This window comes from Balaenoptera acutorostrata, chromosome 6 (assembly GCF_949987535.1).
Source record: "Balaenoptera acutorostrata chromosome 6, mBalAcu1.1, whole genome shotgun sequence".
NCBI lineage: Eukaryota > Metazoa > Chordata > Mammalia > Artiodactyla > Balaenopteridae > Balaenoptera > Balaenoptera acutorostrata.
In genome coordinates this window covers 29,263,638-29,284,908 of record NC_080069.1, presented here as the reverse complement: position 1 = coordinate 29,284,908, position 21,271 = coordinate 29,263,638, and the positions used below count along the sequence as shown (strand labels likewise).

General features: G+C 55.9%; 1 protein-coding gene across 10 annotated transcripts in view; it reads right to left on the bottom strand.

Annotated features, from left to right (window-relative positions):
• WNK2 (WNK lysine deficient protein kinase 2) overlaps window positions 1-19,616 on the bottom strand; it is a 149,270-nt gene extending 129,654 nt beyond the window's left edge. For all 10 annotated transcript variants that reach the window (XM_057547968.1, XM_057547961.1, XM_057547965.1 and 7 more), the window contains exons 1-2: window positions 19,358-19,616; window positions 18,100-18,779 (exon numbers count right to left, since the gene is read on the bottom strand). In XM_057547968.1, the coding sequence (XP_057403951.1) occupies window positions 18,100-18,777 (678 nt within the window). In that variant the 5' untranslated portion in view covers window positions 18,778-18,779; window positions 19,358-19,616. The remainder of the gene's footprint in view (window positions 1-18,099; window positions 18,780-19,357) is intronic.
• Window positions 19,617-21,271: the final 1,655 nt, after the last annotated feature.

Below are 21,271 nucleotides of genomic sequence, written 5' to 3'. Positions count from 1 at the left end.
CCTCCCTGGCGTCCCAATCAAGGACACCTGGGAACCCACAGCCCCCAGCCACAATGCCAGGGTGCGCCAGGGCCAGACAGGGCAGATCCCATGCCCCTGGGGTCTCCTGGGCATCCCAGTAGCAACCCCGGCAAGGGGCGAATTTGTGTCAGGGCAGGTGCCACACGTTAGGGTCACCTATAATCACAGCTGCCAAGACCAGGGTGAGGGAGGGGTACAGTCCAAGCCCCCAGAGAGATGATGGAAGAAGCTGACCCCAGATATCATGCCATCCATGGGCCTTGGGGGGACAGGAAGACGTCTCAGAAGGAGATGTCCAGCAGAGGTGCCCAAAACCACCCTGGTGGGATCAGTATCCTCATCTGTAAAATGGGCCCTGGGCAGCATCACAGGAACTTGCAGCATTAGGCTCCACACAGGGCCAGAGCTGGGTTGGTGCCCAAAAAGCAAATGCCCCGGGTACTCCCAGTGAGCTATTATTATTACCACTGGCTCAGGCCCAAGGCTGAAGGGCTTCAGTCAAACCACTTCACATGTACAGGCTCACCCCCTGGGTTTCTCCTGTTGTCCAGAGTCACCGCCTAAAGCCCCCAGTGCAATCTGTGGACCCCATGATCTATGGCCCCAGAGGCTGCTCAAAGGAGCCAGCATCTCTGACCGAGTCTACAGGATCCCATGGGGAAGGGCCTGCATCTACACAACCACAGGGTGGCTCTCAGGCCCAGTGCCCCCCAGTGCAAAGGCCTCCTTGAATGCTGCCCCCAGCTCTGTCTGCGTAGTGCTCACTCAGAGAGTAAAAGTCAAAACCAAAGATAAAATAAAAATCTCTCTGCAGTGCCAAAAATACCTCCCCACGGGATGAGGAGGCAGGCACCAGTTTCCACAGCAGCAACTGTTGCTATGGATACAGGGCTCCTGCCAGAAAGGGGTGGGGACAGAGATGGGGGAGGGGGACTAGTGGGGGAGGGGAATACAGCAATGGGATATGGGGGGACAGAGATGGGGGGGACGAACAGAGAGGTACCAGCAGGGGGCAGGAGAGACGGGCTGGTCAGCTGGAGGGAGGGACCTGGCCAACCCTGGCCCTCATGCCCCCCATCACTGGTAAAGCCGATCTGCAAATACAGACTTTGGGGAGGGAGGTCGCTAAACAGTAATATTTGTACCAGAATGGAAGGAGGAAAACAGGATCTCCCACAAACGTGAACGCTTTTCTGATCTGAGCGCAACAAGTCCAACATATTCCTCCAGAGAGCCTTGATCCCTACTATTCACTGACTTCTCTCACCTAAAACTGTTACCTCCTATGGGCTGAGTTTACTCTCGGCCTGTAGCGAGCAGCAGGACAGCCCTCCAGGAGGGAGCCCGAGGGAATGGCCATAGGACAGCTGGCCGTGTCCTCTTCTGCACTCCCTCTCTCCCTGCCATGGAGACCCCAGCCCTGGGAGATCCCACCTGGCAGGTAAGGTCCCCTCAGCTCTGTGATGGGCAGATGGGGGCACCTGTGCCACCAGCCCCAGAGCCAGGTCCTGGGCAGGAGCTTTTAGAATAGAACCCTAAGGGCCCATGGGCTGGCTGCTCAGCCACCCCTGCCCAGAGGTTCCCCACTGTGCACAGGCTTCTGTTCCCAACTCTCCCCAGAGGCCTCCCTACCCCTCCGTGGGGCCACAGGCTGTTCATCACATGTCACAGTTGGAGGCTTCATTGCTTTCTGCCTCCCCCAGCAGTGATGTGTGAGCCAGGAGGCTGCCTGCATGGACAGGTCCCCATAAGGCGCCACGGCCACTCTCTGTCTCTACTGCTCCCACCACCTCCCATGAAGCTGTCAGGCCCGTGTCCCTGAACCCTGTTTTCATATCAGTCCCCAAGAGCCTGCAACAGCCCCTCATACACATTGACCAGGTTTTGACACTGCCAGTGTGTTTCCTTGACCTGAGCCCCTCCCGCTCCAGCACTCATGCCAGACACATCTCTCCCCAAGCCAGCTGTTCCCCGACACCCACCTGGGGGAGCACGGTCCGGAGGCACCCACCAGTGGCTCCACCCACAGCCCATAAACCCCCGGACATTCCTCCCACAGGTAGCCTCTCCTGGCCTGCTGGGTGTCCAGCCCCGAGCTGTGCTCTGTCCACCAGGAGGCAGGCTGGCTGGCTTCCTGTCACTGCTGTACAAGCTGCCACCACTACAGCCCAAACAGCACACATTCTCTCAAAGTTCTGGGGGGCCAGAAGCAAGAAGGCAGACTCGTGGGCAGAGTCAAGGTGTCACAACGTCGCCCTGCTTCCTTCTGGGGTTCCATGGAGAATCCATCCCCTTGTCCAGCCTCTAAGAGGCCACCATGTTCCTCAGCTCATGGCTCCATCCTCCGTCTTCTGTAGTCACGTTTCCGTGGGACCCTCCTGCCCCCTCTTATAGAGGACCCAAGTGATGACCCTGGACCCACCTGGATAATCCAGGATCGTCTCCCACCTCAGGGTCCTCAATCCAACTGCATCTGCAAAGTCCCTCTAGCCACATAGGTGGCATATTCAGAGGTTAGGGTATAAGGCCGTGGACGCCCCCATCATCTAGCTTCCCACACCCCTTCCTGGCCCACCTGACCCTGGGCCTGGACCCAGCAGCCGCCTACTTCAGGCTCCCTTCCAACCTTCCTTGGGGCCGGCTGCCACCCAGCTTCACGCCTGATGTTGAGGCGGCAATGCCATCTTTTTCAATTCATCTTTTCCCTCTCAAAATGAAGAAGGAAGCCCCACGTGGGCCCTCTTTCATCTACATCCCGACTATCACTGCCCACACAGGCGCCATCTGTCCACGTTGCCATGCCTGTGTCCCTTCCTGGCCACCCCACCTTTCTCTGGGCCACATCTCACCCACCAGGCCCAGTGCCCTCATTCCAGCTTCACGTCACAAGCCAGGTTCAGCAACGCATGCTCAAGGCCCCCGACAGGGCCCCCCGCCTGAGTCGGACTGGCTGGCCCCCTTCCCACAGCCCCCAGGAAAGGCCCTTCCAGGCCCTGCAGTGGGGGCTCCAGCCTCGCCCCGCCCCAGCAAGACTGTGGGTGCTCTGAGTGGCCAACAGGGATCCCAAGCAAAGGCAGCCCAGGGCAGTGGAGGACATCTCCAGCATGCCCAGCCTTCATGGGCCTCAGACATGAGCCAGCCTCCTGGGGCAGCAACCCAGGACTCAATGAGAAACGTAAGCACACACGTTAGCACAGGGCCTCAGTGAGCTTTCAGGAAGTTGCTGGAGCTGTTATCACGACCATTAATAATTATACTCAGAGGCAAGGTCCTTTGAAACCCTCATAATCCAACCTCCACCAAACTACACCTACCCTCCGCTCCACCCACAGTAGTTTCCTTCCTCCAAAGAGAAAACCCAGCAGAAACCCTTTGTTGAAAGGCCATCAGCCAGAACACCCGCCTGGAACACCCACCCCCTCCCCAGGAGCACAGAGGCCCACTGGCAGTTCCTGCCCCACCCAAGGAGAAAGGCTTCACCGCCTGGTAGGGCGGTGGCCCTGACTCCAGAACCCTGGAGGCCTGCTCCCGGGGGCAAGGCTTCCTCAAAGGGCTTGTCTTTCCCACAGAGGCACCCACGGGGCAGGCAGGCCTCTTCTCTGGCACACAAACCCAAGACGACAGAGAGAAATGCACACCAAGGCCAGCAAGGCCTGATGGGGCTTCTTCACCGCACACGCAACCTGCATAGGCAACAGCCAGTGGTGGGGAAGCCAGAGTCAGCTGCCACTGCTGCCACATGCAGGCCACAAGGGAAGGACTATGGAAGCAGGACCACAAGAGCAGGGCCACGGGGGCAGGGTCATGGGGGCAGGGCCATGGGGGCAGGCATGCAATAACAGCCATGAGAGCCCAACTAAGCCCACCAGGACCTGACGGTACTGGCCAGCCATGGACCCCTCTGCTATACAGTCTGGCGCCTGTGCCAAACCCTAGTCTCCCGGCTCCTCTGCGCTCCTCCCCCAGGACCTGTGGCCTGGGGTTTATCCCAAGTCACATCTGAAGGGCAAGATCCCACTGTGACCTCTGGCCTGGCCAGCCCCACTCACAGAGGCCCAGCCTGGCTCCAGGTGGAAAGCTGGCTACGCTGCCTCCGCTCTGCCTCGCCAGATCAAGGACACAAAGGGCCTGCCTCAAAAATGCATCTATAAAGCTCTCCAGGAAGCAGCCAGCAGGGCCAGAACGTTCCAGAGTCACCATCTTGCTCCCCTCCAGAAACAGAGCAGGGCTTTGTCTTTTATCATCACCGTCATCAAATATTTACAGAGGCTGACAGACATCTCGGGCAGGCCAGCCGTGAGCCAAACACCACACGTGCCAGGACAGGCGGAGGTGCAGGCGAGTAGGCAGGGCGGCCAGAGGGGTGAGGTTTCCTGCAGGGCAGCCGCTGCTCTCTCCGACTGGAGCAAACGTGCCCACCATGGGTCTGGGTCCTTGTGGTCTGGACATAGAACCCAGAGCAGGCTTCCTCTATGCTGTCCCCACTGCAAGAAGTACACAGGCACAGGTTGAAGGGCTCCCCACACTCAGGACTCCCAGGAAGTCAACAGCGAGGGAGTGAGCGGGCACCCACTCCAGCCCAGGCAAGCAGAGGCCTAGAGCTGCCAAGGACAGGGTGAGAGCAGCCCCGGACCCCCACGTGCACCTCAGCCTCCTCCCTCCAATCTGTTACGGTCCAGACTGGAAACCACCCAAGTCTGTCCATGGATCGACAGGCAGACTGTGAACACCGACACAGTAGAAAAGGGACCGACTGCTGATCGGTGCAGCCAGGGCTGAGTCCCAAAGGGCATGCTGACACGTGTGGGCAGCAGACACAAAAGGCTGAACACACACTGTGTGATCTACGTGCAGGAAATTCTAGGGCAGGCAGGTGACCTACAGGACAGTAGGAGGGCAACGGGACCTGGGCCCAGGGTTACAGGGAAATGTCTACCTCTGCCAGGTAGGGCTCACAACGCACGGACCTGCTCTGTAGGCTCCAGCAGTTTGACTTCCACAATAATAAAGCAACGCCCCTCTACTGTTCAGCATTTTATCTTCCTTTACTTTCAAAGAATACCCTCTATCCCTTTCTTCTTAAAAACTCTTTCACTGTTTATTTTCATCTGCTTTTGCTTCATTTTATTTCTAACTGATAGCTTTTCATGTATTTTGCCATTTTCCCTAAACTCATCCTGTCCTCTTCCTCTGAAGTACGCCTAGCTGAGTTTATGCACTTCCGGTCTCCTTTTTAACCTTCTTTTCACAAACAGCAAACGCAGTCATCTGTGCATACCTCCTCTCAGGCTGAGCCGGGTCTGCGGCCACAGCAACCAGACCCCAGCCCGGGCAGACCACCTGAGGGCCCCAAAACCCACACCAGTCCTGTATGTACCCCAGGGGTGCTGTCCAGGGGATGTTAACCTCCAACTTGCAAAAGCAACGAAGCAAGATGGGAGGGGGCAGGCAAGCCCTTCTGAGGCTGGGCCCCAAACCCCAGGAGACAGTATAGGTGGGGAAGGTGGGTCCACTGGCATCTAAAGGCCCAGAATCCCACTCACAGTCAGGGCCACCAATGCCTGGGAACACCCTTGCCTCAGGCTCTCGACCACCCCCAGGAACCAGCCCCCTCTGTGTGACTCCAAAGCACTCACAGCACCACACCTGTGCTAACAGAGAAGCCTCAGTGTTCCCCATCGCCCCCTGGTAAAAACCAGAACCCCCAGCTGCCCAGCCTGGACACCCAAGACACCAAGAGCCAGCCACCCTCCCCACACAACACAGCCCCCACCCCTCTCCACAAAATGGCTCCTCCTCACCTGATAACCTTCTCCCCACATGACGGCCCCAGGTTCAGAACCACTCAGCACACACACAAGGCCCACAGTCCAGGCCCCATGCCCTCAACCCAGAGTCCTCACCCAGAACGCTCAGAGGCAGCTATCATAGGGCAGAACCACCCCAATCAGATGTCCCTAGGGAAATGTCTGGGAAGCTTGTCAAAGCACAGACAGCCACCACTGAGGGCAGCTTTTGTCCCCCTAGGAGCCCAACAGTCCAGGTGACCAGGCCAAGACCTACATCATGCAGGGTGGGGGCAACCACCCCAAGCAAAAGCTAGAGCAGATCATTCACATATGTCATAGGTCTAGTGCATAGCCAGGGAGAGGCGGGGTGCTGCTTGGGTCCCCGGGGCCCGAGAATGTGCAGACATCGAGACTGTTCCAGAGGGTCCCCTAGAACCAGCCCACTCTGCCTGTGGCTGTGGCCACCCAGACCCAGACCTTTGCGAACATGCTTCCAACTGGGAACACAGGATGGCCCCAGAGACCTGAGAGGAGGCAGGGGGTCTTTCAACAGTGGCAGGGGACCCTCGCAATGCTGATAACCAACGACCCTGCAGTCCCCTTATGTCAATTACTGCTGTTGCACAAAAACACCTGAGGATGGAGTATTTCCAAACTCCAAGCACACGTGGGCCCCCACCACACCCAGGAAGGCACCTGGTGACTGCATCCCTGCCCTGCTCCTCATCCAGTCTCCTCCGTCCTTCAAGCTTTCAACGTTCTTCCAAAAAAGCCAAATTTACTCTCCTGCTTGAAACTCTTAATTAAAGAGAAGAAGTGCCTCAAAACCTGTCAAGGCAGGTGTCAGTGGATTGCTGCTGGCCAATGCAGCAAAAGGACTTCCTGGCTTGAAGACACAGCACAACAGCCAGCTCCTTCTGGGGGGGACCACAGCAGCACACAGGCTGAGAAGCTACATCCCACAGGGTGCAGGGGGAAGCACCCTGACATGTCTGGCCCCAGTCTGGAGATGAGAGGAACATGCAAAAACCTGGGCCCAGCTGTGGGCAGGGCTGGGGGTGAGCCCACCCTGAACTCACCCCCCAGGGGAAAGGGGAGGCTCGTGGATCCACTCGTCCCAGTGGTGGGCTCTCGCCAAAGCTCAAGGAGGCGGGAGCTGCAGGCCACGTGGTGATTCATCATCACTGCACACGTTAGCACAAATGCTACAATTATGACTTTGCAAAATACCCAGAACATAAAAAAGAAACAAGAAGGGCATGTACCAAAGTGAAAACAGTTATGTCAGAGGAAAGAGATTTGGGGCAGTTTTTTCTTTTTCAGGTTTCAGCATCTGTCATGTCCGTCACCCTAACCCTAACTTAGGTAGCTTGAAACGTACCCCCCCAAAACCCCACAGTGGCCTTCCCATCCATCATCCACCACCCCCTCCATCCTCACAACCCCCACTCATTGGAGGGGGTCCAGGGCTAGCACGTTGGGCGGAGGGATTGTTCTAGATTAAAACTGACATGACAACCAAATGCAATGCCTGACTCTTGACTGGATCCTGGATCCAAACAGGAAAACTATCAGGAAGGCACAGTCCACGCCAGACGTGTGGCTGACGGCACCCAAGTTAGATTTGAGTGTGACACTGAGCTATGGTTTTGTAGGAAAACGTCCGCACTCCTATACGAGATGTGTGCTGAAGTTTTCAGGGCAAGGTGGAAATGGGCCAGAATAAAACATATGCAGAGGTACAGAGATAAAGCAAATGTGGCAAAATGTTTACAACTGGTAACTCCAACTTTCCCATCCATGTTTTTCAAAATAAAAAGTTTGTGGGGAAGTGTAAACTAGATTGCTGGCAGAAAGGAGAAAGCTCAGAGGAAGAGGAAAGAGGAGAGGGTAGGGCCAGCGGGTAGACAGCTGGGAGGCCATGTCACAGGGTCCCAGCCACAGACTCCTGGAGGTGAGAGGTGAAAGGAGCAGGGCATGGCAGCCCCTGGAGGCACCTAGAAGCAGTAGGGTAAGTGGGTTGTTCTGTTCGGAAGACAGGCCCAGGTGGAAGAGGGCCTCATCAAACATGGGCACCAATCAGATCTTGGAGGGATGAGGTAATGAGCACCAATAAGACCTTGGGGGGATAAAGTAACCAAGACAGACACGGGCAGGCACCCCTCGCACTCGCCCACTGTCTGCCACCCCTGTCTACCAACAAAACCCACTGTGCCCAGCCCCAGGGAATAGATCATAACCCATCTATGCCATCAAGCCTTTCCCAGATGCCCTTGCAGCTAAGGGAGACCACACAATCTCATTGTAACCAGAAAAACCAAAGAGGCTTACTGGTAAACATTTTCCTTTATGGATTAAAATATGGACACCTTACCTAACCTCCACCTAACCACCTGCTTGCCTCCTGTCTTCAAATATGGTTGTGACGCCTGGAACTATGGCAGCCTTTCTGCCACCATGAGGTGACGAGACTGGGGACAAATCCAACAAGGCTGAGGAAAGTAGAAGAGAAAGAGGGACAGCACCTTTCTCCCTGCCAACATTGCTGAGTCACTGGGGCCCTGGACAGACCATCCCCAGATTTCAGATTCTGGGGATGATCAAAAGTCTGCACTGCTTAGCCATATTTGGCTTGCAGCTAAGAATTTTCCCAGCTTATCCACTCCTGAGAAAGCACACAGACAGCCAGGAAAGCAGGAGGCCTCGGGGAAAAAGTGGACATCAGGAGGACAGGTCCTTCCAGGGCAGCTTCTGGCCTGAGACAGGTACAGAGTCTTCTCAAGGGCAAGGCCAGCTTTCCATGTCTAGATCCAAGTGCTGCCAACAGCACCACCAATAAGTGAGATGGGAACCCCCATGTCTGCAATGTCTGCAACGCAGCCAAGACATGCCATGGGAACATTGGAACTCTATGTTCCAATGTTGGAACTGTTGGAACTCTACCAACAGTCAGCCAACAGGACACTCCTTGGAGCCCATCCTGGTCCCATGAGATGTTCGCAAAACTAAAGAAAAGGTGGAAGGGGTGCAAGGCCTCCCACACCCTGTCAAGAGCTTCACAACACAGTGAGTATTTTAAAGGCTCTGAGAAGTCCCACAACAGCAATTCATGCTTGACCCAGCACTCTTCAAGCCTATTTAGTAACACCCCTTTCCAAAGCAACCCTCTGATCACACATGGAAAATGACAATCCAGGGAGAGGCAGGAAGCGTGCCACCAGCTGCTGTCTCTCAGTGTGAGCTTGGATGTGAGCCACCTTCCCTGAGTCTCCTTCTCATCTATGAAAACAGAGTCCCAAAACTTCTCAAAGTGGTTCTGAGGACCTGATAGAACTCACACATGGGTCCAGACATCCAAGAAAGTCCTCACCATACCACAGCTTCTTTCCTGCCCTCCTGCCCATGGCCAGCTGACAGCCAGGCCTGAACCTCCGGGCCAAGGAGGCCCCTGAAGCCAAGTCAGGACAGCCCTGTGCAAACCACCAGGACTCGGGGGCACCAAGCCTCGCCCAGCACCACTCTCTACTCCACTGGCTCCTCTGCCCATGTGCCTGGGCAGGGTTCATGCCATGCCATCTTTAATTTCTGGAGCCACCACAGAGAGACCCCACTCCTGAACACCTGGGAAATATGCCCAGCTCAAGGGCTGACCAGCCCTGGTCCTCAGGGAGGTGGTGCATGAGGGGGACCACTGGCCAGTCCTCCTGACTTGTGCCATGAAGGCATGAAGACCGCTTGGCACAGAAGCCCCTGGAAGCAGACGCTCAGGGAGCCCACAATCCAGGGCCACCTCTCTATGGCCAAGGACGCTCTGCCTAGCCTGCAGCCTCCCCCCAGAGCACGGCTGGGCAGGGCTTTCTGGAAAGCCCGTCCAAGAGGACCGGAACACAAAGCACAAAGACAGGAATGGACCCCAAACCACAGCCTCTCCTTGCAAACCAATAAATTGCATTAAGAGACACTCTAGAAACAAATAAAAAGATAAATTTTAAAAGCAGTGATGGGACTTCCCTAGTGACGCAGTGGTTAAGAATCTACCTGCCAATGCAGGGGACATGGCTTCAATCCCTGGTCCGGGAAGATCCCACATGCCGCAGAGCAACTAAGCCCGTGCACCACAACTACTGAGCCTGCTCTCTAGAGCCCATGAGCCACAACTACTGAGCCCATGTGACACAACTACTGAAGCCCACGTGCCTAGAGCCCGTGCTCTGCAACAAGAGAAGCCACCACAATGAGAAGCCCACGCACCACAACGAAGAATAGCCCCTGCTCGCCGCAACTAGAGAAAGCCTGCGCAGCAGCGAAGACCCAACACAGCCAAACATACATACATATATACATAAATACCTTTATTTTTTAAATATATAAATAGATTAAAAATAAAAGCTGTGACACTTAGTGACTATAGCTGTATTTATAAAAGATATACATGGGGAAACAAGAACTTTAAGGTAATGTGCAAAAATAGTAAGTAGTTATATTCACTTGAATTATGAGTAGTTTTTTCATTTCTGCATACTTCTTTAATGTAGCTGTTATACTGCTTTGTTTTGCTTTTTAATTAATGAACTATTTTTATAAAAGAAGTTCTCAGCTTATAGAAAGATTGAGCAGAAAGTACAGAGTTCCCTTGTACTCCCTCACACCTGCACACAGTTTTCCCTATTATTAATATCTTGCATTGGTGTGGTACTTTGTTATAACTGGCATGCCAATATTGATATTATTATTAACTAAAGTCCACTGTTTATATTATGGTTCTCTCTTGGTGTTGCACACTCTATGGGTTTGGACAAATTTATAATGACACGTATCCATCATTACAGTATCACACAGAATAGTTTCACTGCCCTAAAAATCCTCTGTGCTCTATTCATCACTCCCTCCCCACTAACCCCTGGCAACCACTGATCTTTTAACTGTCTCCACAGTTTTGCCTTTTCCAGAATGTCATATAGTTGGAATCATACAGTATGCAGTCTTTTCAAATTGGCGTCTTTCACTTACTAATGTGCATTTAAGGTTCTTCCATATCTTTACATTGTTTGAAAGTTCATTTCTTTTTAGCGCTGAATAATATTCCACTGTCTGGATGTACTACAGTTTATCTGTTCAACTACTGAAGGATATCTTGGTTGCTTCCAAGTTTTGGCAATTATGAATAAAGCTGCCATAAACATCTGTGTGCAGGTTTTTGTGCGGACATAAATCTTCAACTTATTTGAGTAAATACCAAGGAGCATGATTGCTGAATGATATGGTAAGAGTATGTAAAGTTTTGTAAGATGTCGTCATACTGTCTTCCAAAGTGGCTGTACCATTTTGCATTCCCACAAGTAATGAATGAGAGTTCCTGTTGCTCCACATACTTGTCAGCATTTGGTGATGCCAGTGTTCTGAATTTTGGCCATTCTAATAGGTGTGTAGTGATATCTCATTGTTTTAATTTGCATTTCCCCAGTGAAACACGATGTGGAGTGTCTGTTCATATGCTTATTTGCCATCTGTATATCTTCTTTGATGAGATGTTTGTTAAGGTCTTTAGCCCACTTCCCCCCACCCCCCGCCCACTCCCCAAGCTTTCCTCTGTTCAAGAAGCCAAGGTCAGAGGCAAGGAGGGGACCATGGTTCTGTGTTCCCCTTCCGTGACCCACAGAAAAGGTCTTGGCCTATTTTTTAATCTGGTTGTCTGGTTTCTTATTGTTAAGTTTTAAGAGTTCTTGGTATATTCTGGGTAACAGCCTTTTATGAGATATGCGTTTGACAAAGATTTCCTCCCAGTCTGCATCTTGTCTTCTCATTTGCTTATAGGCCTTTGCAGAACAGAAGTTTTTCATTTTAATGAAGCTGAACTTAGAAAGTTTTTCTTTCATAGATCATATCTGTGGTGTTGTATCTAAAAAGTAACTGCCAAACCCAAGGTCACCTACATTTTCTCCTTTATTATCTTCCAGGAAATTTACAGTTTTGCATTTTACATTTAGGTCTATGATCCATTTTGAGTTAACTTTTGTGAAAGGTATAAGGTCTGTGTCCAGATTCATTTTTTTGCATGTGGATGTACAGTTGTTCCAGTACCATCTGTTGAAATGACTATCTTTCTCCATTGTGTTGCCTTTGCTCCTTTGTCAAAGGTCAGGTCATATATTTATGTATATCTGTTTCTGGGCTCTCTATTCTGTTTCATTGATCTATTTCTCTATACCCCACTGCCTTGATCATCCTTCTTTTATTCTTTTCCAAAATTTTAACATTTATTTAAAGAACACTGACATAAATTGGAGGTAATGATCAAGTATTCCAGGAAATCTTAGAATTCAAGTCTCTCAGGAACAGAACCGGATATGAAAAATACTTGAAGCGGGGAAAACCTACAGCTGACTCAGGTTGCCAACCTCAGACAGGCTGGGCTTCTGCATCCTCACCAGGGGGCCTCTCCACCCAAAACACAGCTCCTGGCCAGAAGCAGATCCTAATCTGCTTCTTAGAGATTCCACCTGCTTCATTCACACCCTTTCCTTATCTGCAGCTCAGCAGCCAGGTGCTCGGGGGCACAGGCCCTCAGCCTGCCTGCACCTGGAGGCCCCTGGGCCACCCCAGGGGCCCACCTCCAGCCTCAGGCAGGCCTCCCTGCTCCTCCAGGTTCAGCTTGCTCTCCACCTCAATCTCAGCTTCTTAAAACTGTTTATCTGCAGGGTGAGAAGAGGCTTAATTCTGAGCGCCCCCGCTCTCAGCAGTGCTGCATACTCGGTGCTGAATGTACTTCTTCTCCACAATCCCCATGGCCCTGTGAGGGTTGGCTAGCACCATCCCCATTGCACAAATGGGTAAACCGGGGTTCAGAAAGGCAGGTGCCCTCTCTACGGCCTCCCCGCTGGGAAGCTGTGGGGCTGGGGTCCAAATGCAGCAGGACACCCAGAGTGTTTGTATGCCCTGCACAGTGTGCCCTGCCCGGCTGCGAGGCTCCTAAGCACCCCTTCCCCCCACCTCAGGCAGATGCTGGCACCGTTCAGCCAAGGCAGACCACAAAGGAGACCCGAGCCTGTGGCCTGAGCCCCTGCAGGACTGAGTCAAGTTCCTCTCCAACCAAGTGGTGACCTACAGCTGTGTGTTCTCACCTTCGGCATCATCCAGCTCCGGCCTGACGCCAGCCCAAGCTACTGGCCCCAAGAGATGCCTACAGCCAGGCAGAGGGCTGCTAGAGTCAGCCATTCTGGAAGGTGAGTGGCAGGCACTCAACAAGTCCAGCCAGCCCAGGACCGCAGGACAGTCTCTCCACAGACTGACTCCCTTGCTTCCTGCAGGCTTCTTGCAAACACCCCTCCTCTGTGAGAACCTGGCTCTCCCACCATGACTCTCCTGCTGACTGTGGTACACCGGGGCTGGAACCAGGACACATGCTCAAAAAATGCCTGCTGAGCCAATAAACCACACCAGCCCTGCGCTGCTGAGCCCGGACACGAGACCCAGCATTGGGACGCCTAGGGAACGTCCACTCTCTACCCTCCTCTTATCAGTTCTTTCCCTTGCCACTATAATGTTCCAGCTAACAGTCCACAAGCAAAGCTTCACCCACCTCAGAGTTACCCAGTCACCACCTGGAAATGGCACGAGAGGTGGGGAGATGCCCACTAGCCCTCCACCCAAGTTAGACAGTCTGGGGATCCTCCCTCTGGGGTCCAAGTCACTGGGCAATTCAGGCCTGAAACGCTCAGCCTGGTACCCTCACACGCCAGGGCCCTGAGGATACCCTGAAAGGCACACACTCGGCCACAGGAGCACCTGCTTCCAACAGGGAATGAGCTGCAATGCCCAATGTGCCCACAGTGGTGACCCACAGCTCGGGCTGCTTGTTCATCATTGCTGACCACACTCACCTCCCCAACAAAGCTTGGGGATAGGGGAGGGGCCTCTGGGTTCCGGATGCCCACACTTCTGCACTGATGGGCCCCTCCCCAGTGCATTTCACAGGCCTCTTAGGAAGTTGGCACCAACCTTTCTCACCAACCAAACCATAACTGTGGTCAAGATGACACATGAAACATCATTTGGGAAAGCAAGTTCAGTGTTGACACCCAACTGCTTTCAAATTACACCTCTTCCAAAAAAATTGCGCCCTAAGAAGATTTTTTTAAAATAAAAATATAAAAGCAGGGTGACCGCCAGCCAAATTGAGTTGAGCCCTTTCTAAGCATCCTGCTCCAGCAAGTGAGCACCATCTCCTCTGCACATCCCCTCATCTCCGCATGTCAGCCAGATTGGGCTGCTTGTGGCTCCTCTGAAAGCAACACCTGACCCTCCCACATGAGGCCACAGGGGAGACGTCTCAACCCCGGGCCTGCGGCTGCCCAGCACCACAGGCACGTGCCTGGTCTATGAAAGGCGATGGTGCACCTGTATGGTCAGGTGTGTGAGCTCAGCGCCCAGTACAGGTGGGGCACCCACAGACATGGGAGAGGTGCCAGACCACACCAATAGCAGGCAGACCTGGCCACCCTCTGAGGACAGCAAGGGGACCGGCATGCTCAGCACGGCTGCACACGACAGGCCCCTACAGGCATTATCCACTGCCAGGGCGCAGGAAGGTGACACAGAGGTCTGGTTGGGGTGGGTGAGTTGGGAACAAACGAGTCCTCCATGGCCACACGAAGGAGACATCAGCAGATCCTGTGGTCCCCACATCCACAGCCTCTCCCCAGCCTGGAGTCCAGGCCATCACCACCCCACGGGAGCCCAGCGACCTCTGGGCAGTGCAGAGCAGCAAGAGGACAGCTTCATGATGACACCTGAGGGGTCCAGACACCTGTCCCTGGCTGATGGGGGCTCAGGCCCCATGGTACCTCTTCAGGACTCTCATGGCCCTCAAAGCCCCTGCAAGTACTCCAGACAGAGGGTCAAGGACTGATACCTCCATGAGGCTAAATGACTCCCACACTGGGCACAGGCCAGGACACAAGCGAGGGAAACATGAGTTGATGGTGGAATCCCCCAAGAGGCCGTGCCCAACCCTGTAACCGCAGCTCACAGCAGCCTTCTGTGAGGAGGAGGCAGCACAGAGGACACTTGGAGACAGGGGCCTGCTGACGGGAGGGGGTGGCACTTACCAAGGGGGCTGAAAACCAAGGTTCTCTTCAAGTTCTCGAAGAAGACATTTAAGCAGGTGGTCCAGGAAAGGCCAACAGGCCGCCTCCAACGAGGCTTCTGGACACTGGCTGGGATCTGGGTTGGCCGCATTTTCTCTGCTCAGAGGCCCCACCCATGGCTCAGAGGCATCAGCGGGTGAGAGAGGGTGCCTGAGTCACCTGAGACCATGTCAGTGGTCCACACCTACCCCCACCCCAGGCAACCCAGAGTCAACCAGAAGCCTCCAGCTATCCCGTGCACTGTCTGACAGGATGGGGTCTGTGAGGGGCCAGAGCTGGCCACAGGGACGTGGGAAATGTGAGCCAGAGTAAAGGCAGTGGTTCTGGGTGCATTTTGTACTTTCCCTGTTGCTATTATAATGTGTCCTGGTGCCAGAAATGAACATTCATTCAAAAGAAGACAGAAGGGGAGGTAATATTTTAAAATGGCTTCCCCCAAAAAATCAATGTCAGCTTCAAACGTCTGGAGAATTCAGGAGGTGAAAACACCTCGCTGCCCTTCACTGTGATATGAACGCATATTGCGCTTTCTGCAAAGCTCTTTCGACACTAAATTATAGAAGGAAACTGGAAGTCATGGGGATCTTACATCCTCCAAGCCAGACTTATTAGGTCCAAAAATGCAGCCTTTCCTCCCCTTGGCAGGGAACCCTGGAAAAAGCAAGCGGGTGACACTATCTCAGTTCTGGGGGAGGCAGGCAGGTGCCCAACATCCCCTATGGTCCCCAAGGTTGAGAGGAGGAAACAGACTTTTGAGGGTTGATTTCCAGGGCATTCCAAAGATGCCAGCTGAAGAGCTTATGGGGGTTGGGGAAGGGAGGGTTGGAGGGCAGGAGGAATACTGCAAAGCTCCCCGTACTGAAGGCAATGCTCCTGGCAACCCACCCTCCAGTGGGAGCCCTGATGCTTGGGAATTCTGGGGGCTGGGTGGAGGATGAACGTCTCCACCCTGTGCACTAGGAAACCCCCTCCCCAGGCGCAAAGCCAGCATGCCACCTGTCGCCCTCCCTGGTGCTTGGTGGTCTGAGAGGACTAACCTGGTGCCCTGCCCTCCACCCTTATCTCCTCTCCTAAGGACGGCCATGACAGGTGGCCTCTTCCCATGATGCTGCAATCCCCCTCTACCATCTGTATCCTCACAGGCGACCTTGGTGGGCTCTCAACAATAAAATGGGGGAAACAACAGCCTCCTGTTTGGTGAAAAGGAGAGTGCACACACAGCAGGCTCTCAGCTGCTGTCCTAAGCTGGTTCCCAGCCCCCTCTGGTGTAAAACCCTCTCAGACCCACCCAGCAGAAGGCAGCTGACCCTAAATGCTGCATATCAGCCCTCTTGTTGGGGGAGATACAGGAACAGCTTCCCGGCTGGCATGGGGCCCCCAGTAACTACTGTATGAGAAGCAAAACCAGACAGATTAGAAGCCATCTCCCACTTTCCTATTCCCACCCAGAGTACAGGAGTAAAAGCCCCCTGGACAGCAGCCAGGGTCCACGCTGGTGCCGCTCTGCTTAGGGACCCAGAGGCAAAACAGCTTGCCTTGCCTTAAAGGGAATGGGAATTAACAACCTCCTCCGAGGGTCACATGCGCCTGCAATGCCTCAACCAGATCAGCTGGGCTCTGCTGCTGAGGTCTAACTCAGCTCCTGCCTGCTGCAGCACCCCCACTCCTGTCCTCCACCCGCAAAGGCATTCCGCAGCAGAGCACCAGTGGGTGCTTGGAGTTCCACACCAGGTCACTTGGCAAGAGCGAGAAGGTGGGGAGGGAAGGCACACAGCCACACTCTAGAATCAGGAATCCTCTTCTCCCTCTCCGGGTCCTCTCTCCCCTGTGCGTTCACACACAGCAGTGATGCCCAGCTCACTCCTATGCCATCCCAGCAAACCATCCATAGGGCCCCAGACCACAGACCACTGAGGCCACCCCTCCGCAGGTCCCAGAACCTGCAACCGTGAGGGAGGAGAGTTCTCAGTCCCTCGTGAGGGACTCAATAGGCCACCCCTGGCTCCACTGTGAAAAGTCCCTATTTCCACAAGAGAACCAAGGAGCTGTGAGGGGGGGTGGTCTCTAAAGCTCTTTGTCTCAGAAGAAAGGCTGAGGACAGGTGGACACTGGACAAATTAGCCAGCTCACATATACACACACACACAGGCCACCCTGCAGGGGCCCAGAGGACAAAGCAACCAAATCCCACTTCTGAGCCAAAAAGGCAGGCTGCCTGCAGTGTGGCAGGCGGCCTGCGTCAGGACTGGTAGGCCCAGCTAACTTTCCAGGGCGCTGGGGTAGGCTTACATCTGCATGGCCAGCTCTCGCAGAGTCCAGCCCCATGCCTGACAGCTGTTCCCCCAAACAAGGGAGGGTCAATAAACACCTACTGTGACAGGCGCTGCCCCAGCTTCCACGGCCGGCCCAGGACAGCCTGAGTTACCGTTTATATAAATCTTCCAGGGCTGGGGCTGATATAGCCAACATGAGGGCAAGGTTATGAAAAATCCAAGTTCAGAGCCTTTGCATCCACAAAAACCAAAACAAAACAAAACCAAACGCCACCCGTATTTTACATGACTGGGTTTTAAGACTTCTCACATATCCATTTTGTGAACTAACAGGACACAGTGACAACACTTCCAGGCTTTGCCCCAGAGGCCCCAGGGCCCACCATCCCTCACCATAAACAGACCCCAGGTGAAAAGCCCCTCAGACATCCCCAACTGGGGCATCTACACTCTGCAAGACGCAATAAGGTGCTCATTTAAGAGTAGCTGAGAGTCCCCCAAACCACCCTGTGACCACCTGGACACAGGGCCCTACAGCCCCCACACTGCTTCTGCACAGACACGGACGATCCAGACAGCCTGGGTCAGTACAGCCCAGAAGGAGCGGCACTGATCAGCACTGAAAGACACGCCCTCCAAGTGCCCAGTCTCCATCATGGGCCCACATCGTGCCACACTTAGACACCACACACTGTGAGGTCCGACCTCCATCACCCAACCGTCACCACACAGACCGCCAGCACAACCAACCACCCACCCAGAGGGTGACACACAGATGGCCGCTGCCAGGGGTGGCTAAGGCCAGGCATGGCCCGATGCCAGAACGCACTCGCCCACCACCCACCTACGGCCATCTCGCCCGCCCCTCACCTGCAGCTCGCACCAGGCTACCTCCACCCAGGTCTCCGTGTCCAGACCCTTGTAGACCGTCTTGAAGGAACCGCGGCCAAGCTCAATGTCGAACTTGAGGAAGCGGCCGTCCAGGGAGGTGGCCACAGCCTTGAGGTCGTCCTCGTCGTCGTCCTCCTCCTCGGGCTCCTCCCGGCGTGCGCGCCCGAACTCTGGCCTCGCCTCGAGAGCCCCCACGTCCTCCTTCCTCGCGGCCGCCGCCGCCTCCTCCTCGCGGGGGCCGCCCTCGGGGGCAGGCGCGGGCGAGGGCGCGGGGTCCGGGCCAGGCTCCTGAGCGCCCGCGGGCTCAAGACCGGGGTCGGCAAGGTCGCCCAGCGGCGCGGCAGGCGCGGCAGGCGCGGGGACGGCCGGGCGACCGCGGGCGCGCTCGGCGATGAGGCGGCGCGTCTTGCAGAGTAGCAGCACCCTTCGCTGCAGCGGCTGCGGGGGCTGCGCGCCCGGCGACTCGGCCCCCTCCAGGCCCGGCGGCTCCTCCTGGTCAGAATCCACCACGCTGCGTCGCAGGAAGCGCTGGGGCCCGGGCCGTGCCGCCCGCGCCCGCGGCACCGCCGCCGGCTCCGCCATGCCCGCGGGCCCCGCACCGCGCCCGGCCTCCATTAGTGCGCCGGGGGCGTCTCGGCGGCCGCCATCGTCGTCCATCTCTGCGAGCAAGGACACACACGCCCGTGTGAGCGCGGGCCTCGCCGCACCTGCCCGGGACGTGGGATGAGACAGTGCCGCCCCAGGGCCCGCGGCCTGCCCGCCCCGGCCGCGGAGGGGCCTACTGGGCTGTGCCTGGGGCGGGGGGGGTGGGGGTGGGGGTGGGGGGTTCTGCAGACCGGATCAGGAGGCCGGGCTGGGTGGGAGGGAGCCGTTCCCTGCTCAGGCCTGGGCCAGAGAGGAGCCCTGCTGGGCTGTCCCGGGGGACACGAGGGAGGCTGCAGAGGGGGCCGGAAGGCCGGGGAGAGGGGCACCTGTGCCCTGCCCAGCCCCGGGGAAGGGGGCCTACTGGGATGCCCCTGGGAGGTGGGGGTGGTTAAGGCGGGGCCGGGAGGCCCGGGCTGGGGAAGTGGGGATGCCGTGCCCTGGGCAGCGGAGGAGTGAAGGAGGTTGGGGAAGAAGGAGGTACTGGCCCGGCGGCGGCTCCACAAAGGACGCTGCCTGGGGCGCAGGAGGGGCGCGCGGGGAGGGGGATGCGGCGGCGCGGCGCGCACACAAAGGCGGCGGGCTCGGCACTCACAGGGCGAACGGGCGCCGTCCATGCCCGCGGCCCGGCGGCCCGGGCGGGCGAGGCCGCGCTCAGGGCCAGGATCTGCGCTCGGGGCTGGGGTCTGCGCTCGGTCCGGGGTCGCTCTCAGGGCCGGGGTCTGCGCTCCAGACCCGGGTCACCCTTGGCGCCGGGTCGCGGCGCTACTTCCTCCAGCCGGCCCGCGGCGGGGCAGCGCTCCCGAATGCTGCTTCAGCTCCGCGCGGCTGCGCTCCCGCACCGGCTCAGACCCTGCGCGCGAGGAGGGCGGGGCATTCGGCTGCCCGCCCCCGGCCGGCGCGGCGGGGCGGGGCCTGGCACGCCCACCTGTCCTCGGGCGCGCGCGAGGCCACCTGCGGGCCAGCCCCCGGGGCCGCGCAGGCCCACTGCGGCCCTCATGCTCCCCCTCCGGATGTTACTGCTGGCGCCTGAGGATCTTTGGAATGCCCCACGCGGCTGCTGGCCGCGGATGGTCTGTTATCCCCCCTGCAAACCTGGCTTGGCCATCCTAGTTTGTCCACCTGGAAAGGCTGCCAGTTCCAAGACTCGGTCAGTCCAGGAAGACACCCTGAGTTGCAAGCCTATCCGTTTCAAGCCTGTCCATGATGACGTGCCTAGGCCTATCAAAGGGAAAACTGAGAAGGGATGGAGCTAAGCATGTTCCAGACAGACGCATGCAAGCCAGTCTGGCTTCCTCCGTGCTCCCTGGGACATGCTGGTGACATGTGGGTATCATGCCTGCCTGGTAATGGAGATGTGTGGCAATTCACGTCATTGCCGGCAGACTGCTGCCCACCCACAGCTGGCAGATGTACATAATACGGCAGCAGTATCCCCACACATTGCAGCAGCAACCTAGGTGCTGGGGGACTGGAGAGGACCTGTACTTGACTCAGCGCTATGTGCTCTCTGAGCCCTTAGAGGTAGTTTTGGGCAGCCCTGTTTGCATACCTCTCATGACAGGGAGCTCACTCTCTATGCTGACCCATGACCCATGAGAACACAGCTAAGCAGTTAGGTCACAGTTTGCTCATCCATGAGATGGACATAATGGTCAGTGCACAGCTGGTGTTCAACAAATGCTTACAGAGGCAGGGAGGAAAGGAGACAGGGCCTACCCTCTGCCTCTGCTCCAGTCAGTCCCCAGCAAAGCCCACTGGTAGGAAGATCAGGGTCTGGCCTTGCCCCCAGGGAGCCCCAGTCAAGAGGTACTTTTGAGGATGGGTCTGCCTTTGAGTGGGCTCAGGGGTCAGTCTAGTGGTCAGACCCAGTGCAGCCGGGCCACCTCCCTGAGTGCCCTCCACAGGCTACTACATGGGGAGGTGGCTCCTCACTTGACGACTATGTGGCCCACCCCAGGGCAGGTGAAACAGTGGAGAACCCAGGTCCCATAAGGCGACAGGGGCAAATGGGGGGACTGTGCCAGGAGAGCAGAGTTGGGGGCAACAGGGGTATCCGGGGGTGATGGGGGCAGCAGGAGTGTCCTGGGGTGATGGGGGTAGGGTAGGCTTCTCAGGGAACGGAAGGAAGGGTGCTGGGGCAGACAGATGGAGCGGGGGTATATGGACCTCGCAAGCTTGGGTTCCTAGGCCCTGGAAGCTCCTGCAACTGGCTGGGCAAATAATGGGGCCCCTGGGGCTCTGGCCCCTTGAGGAAGTCTCCCCATCCAGTGGGGGCCAAGAAGTTCTATAACACAGTTTTTTTCCTCTCTTATAATAAGATGATGTATAAAAAGATGATTTCTTTTACTCTGTTCTCTGTAAAAATTTGAAAACGTGTTGATTTTTTAAATAACAGCTTCATTGGGATATAATTTAGATACCATAAAATTCAGTCTTTCAGAGTGTACAATTCAGTGGTTTTTAGTATATTCACAGAGTTGTGTGACCAACACCACTGTCTAATTCC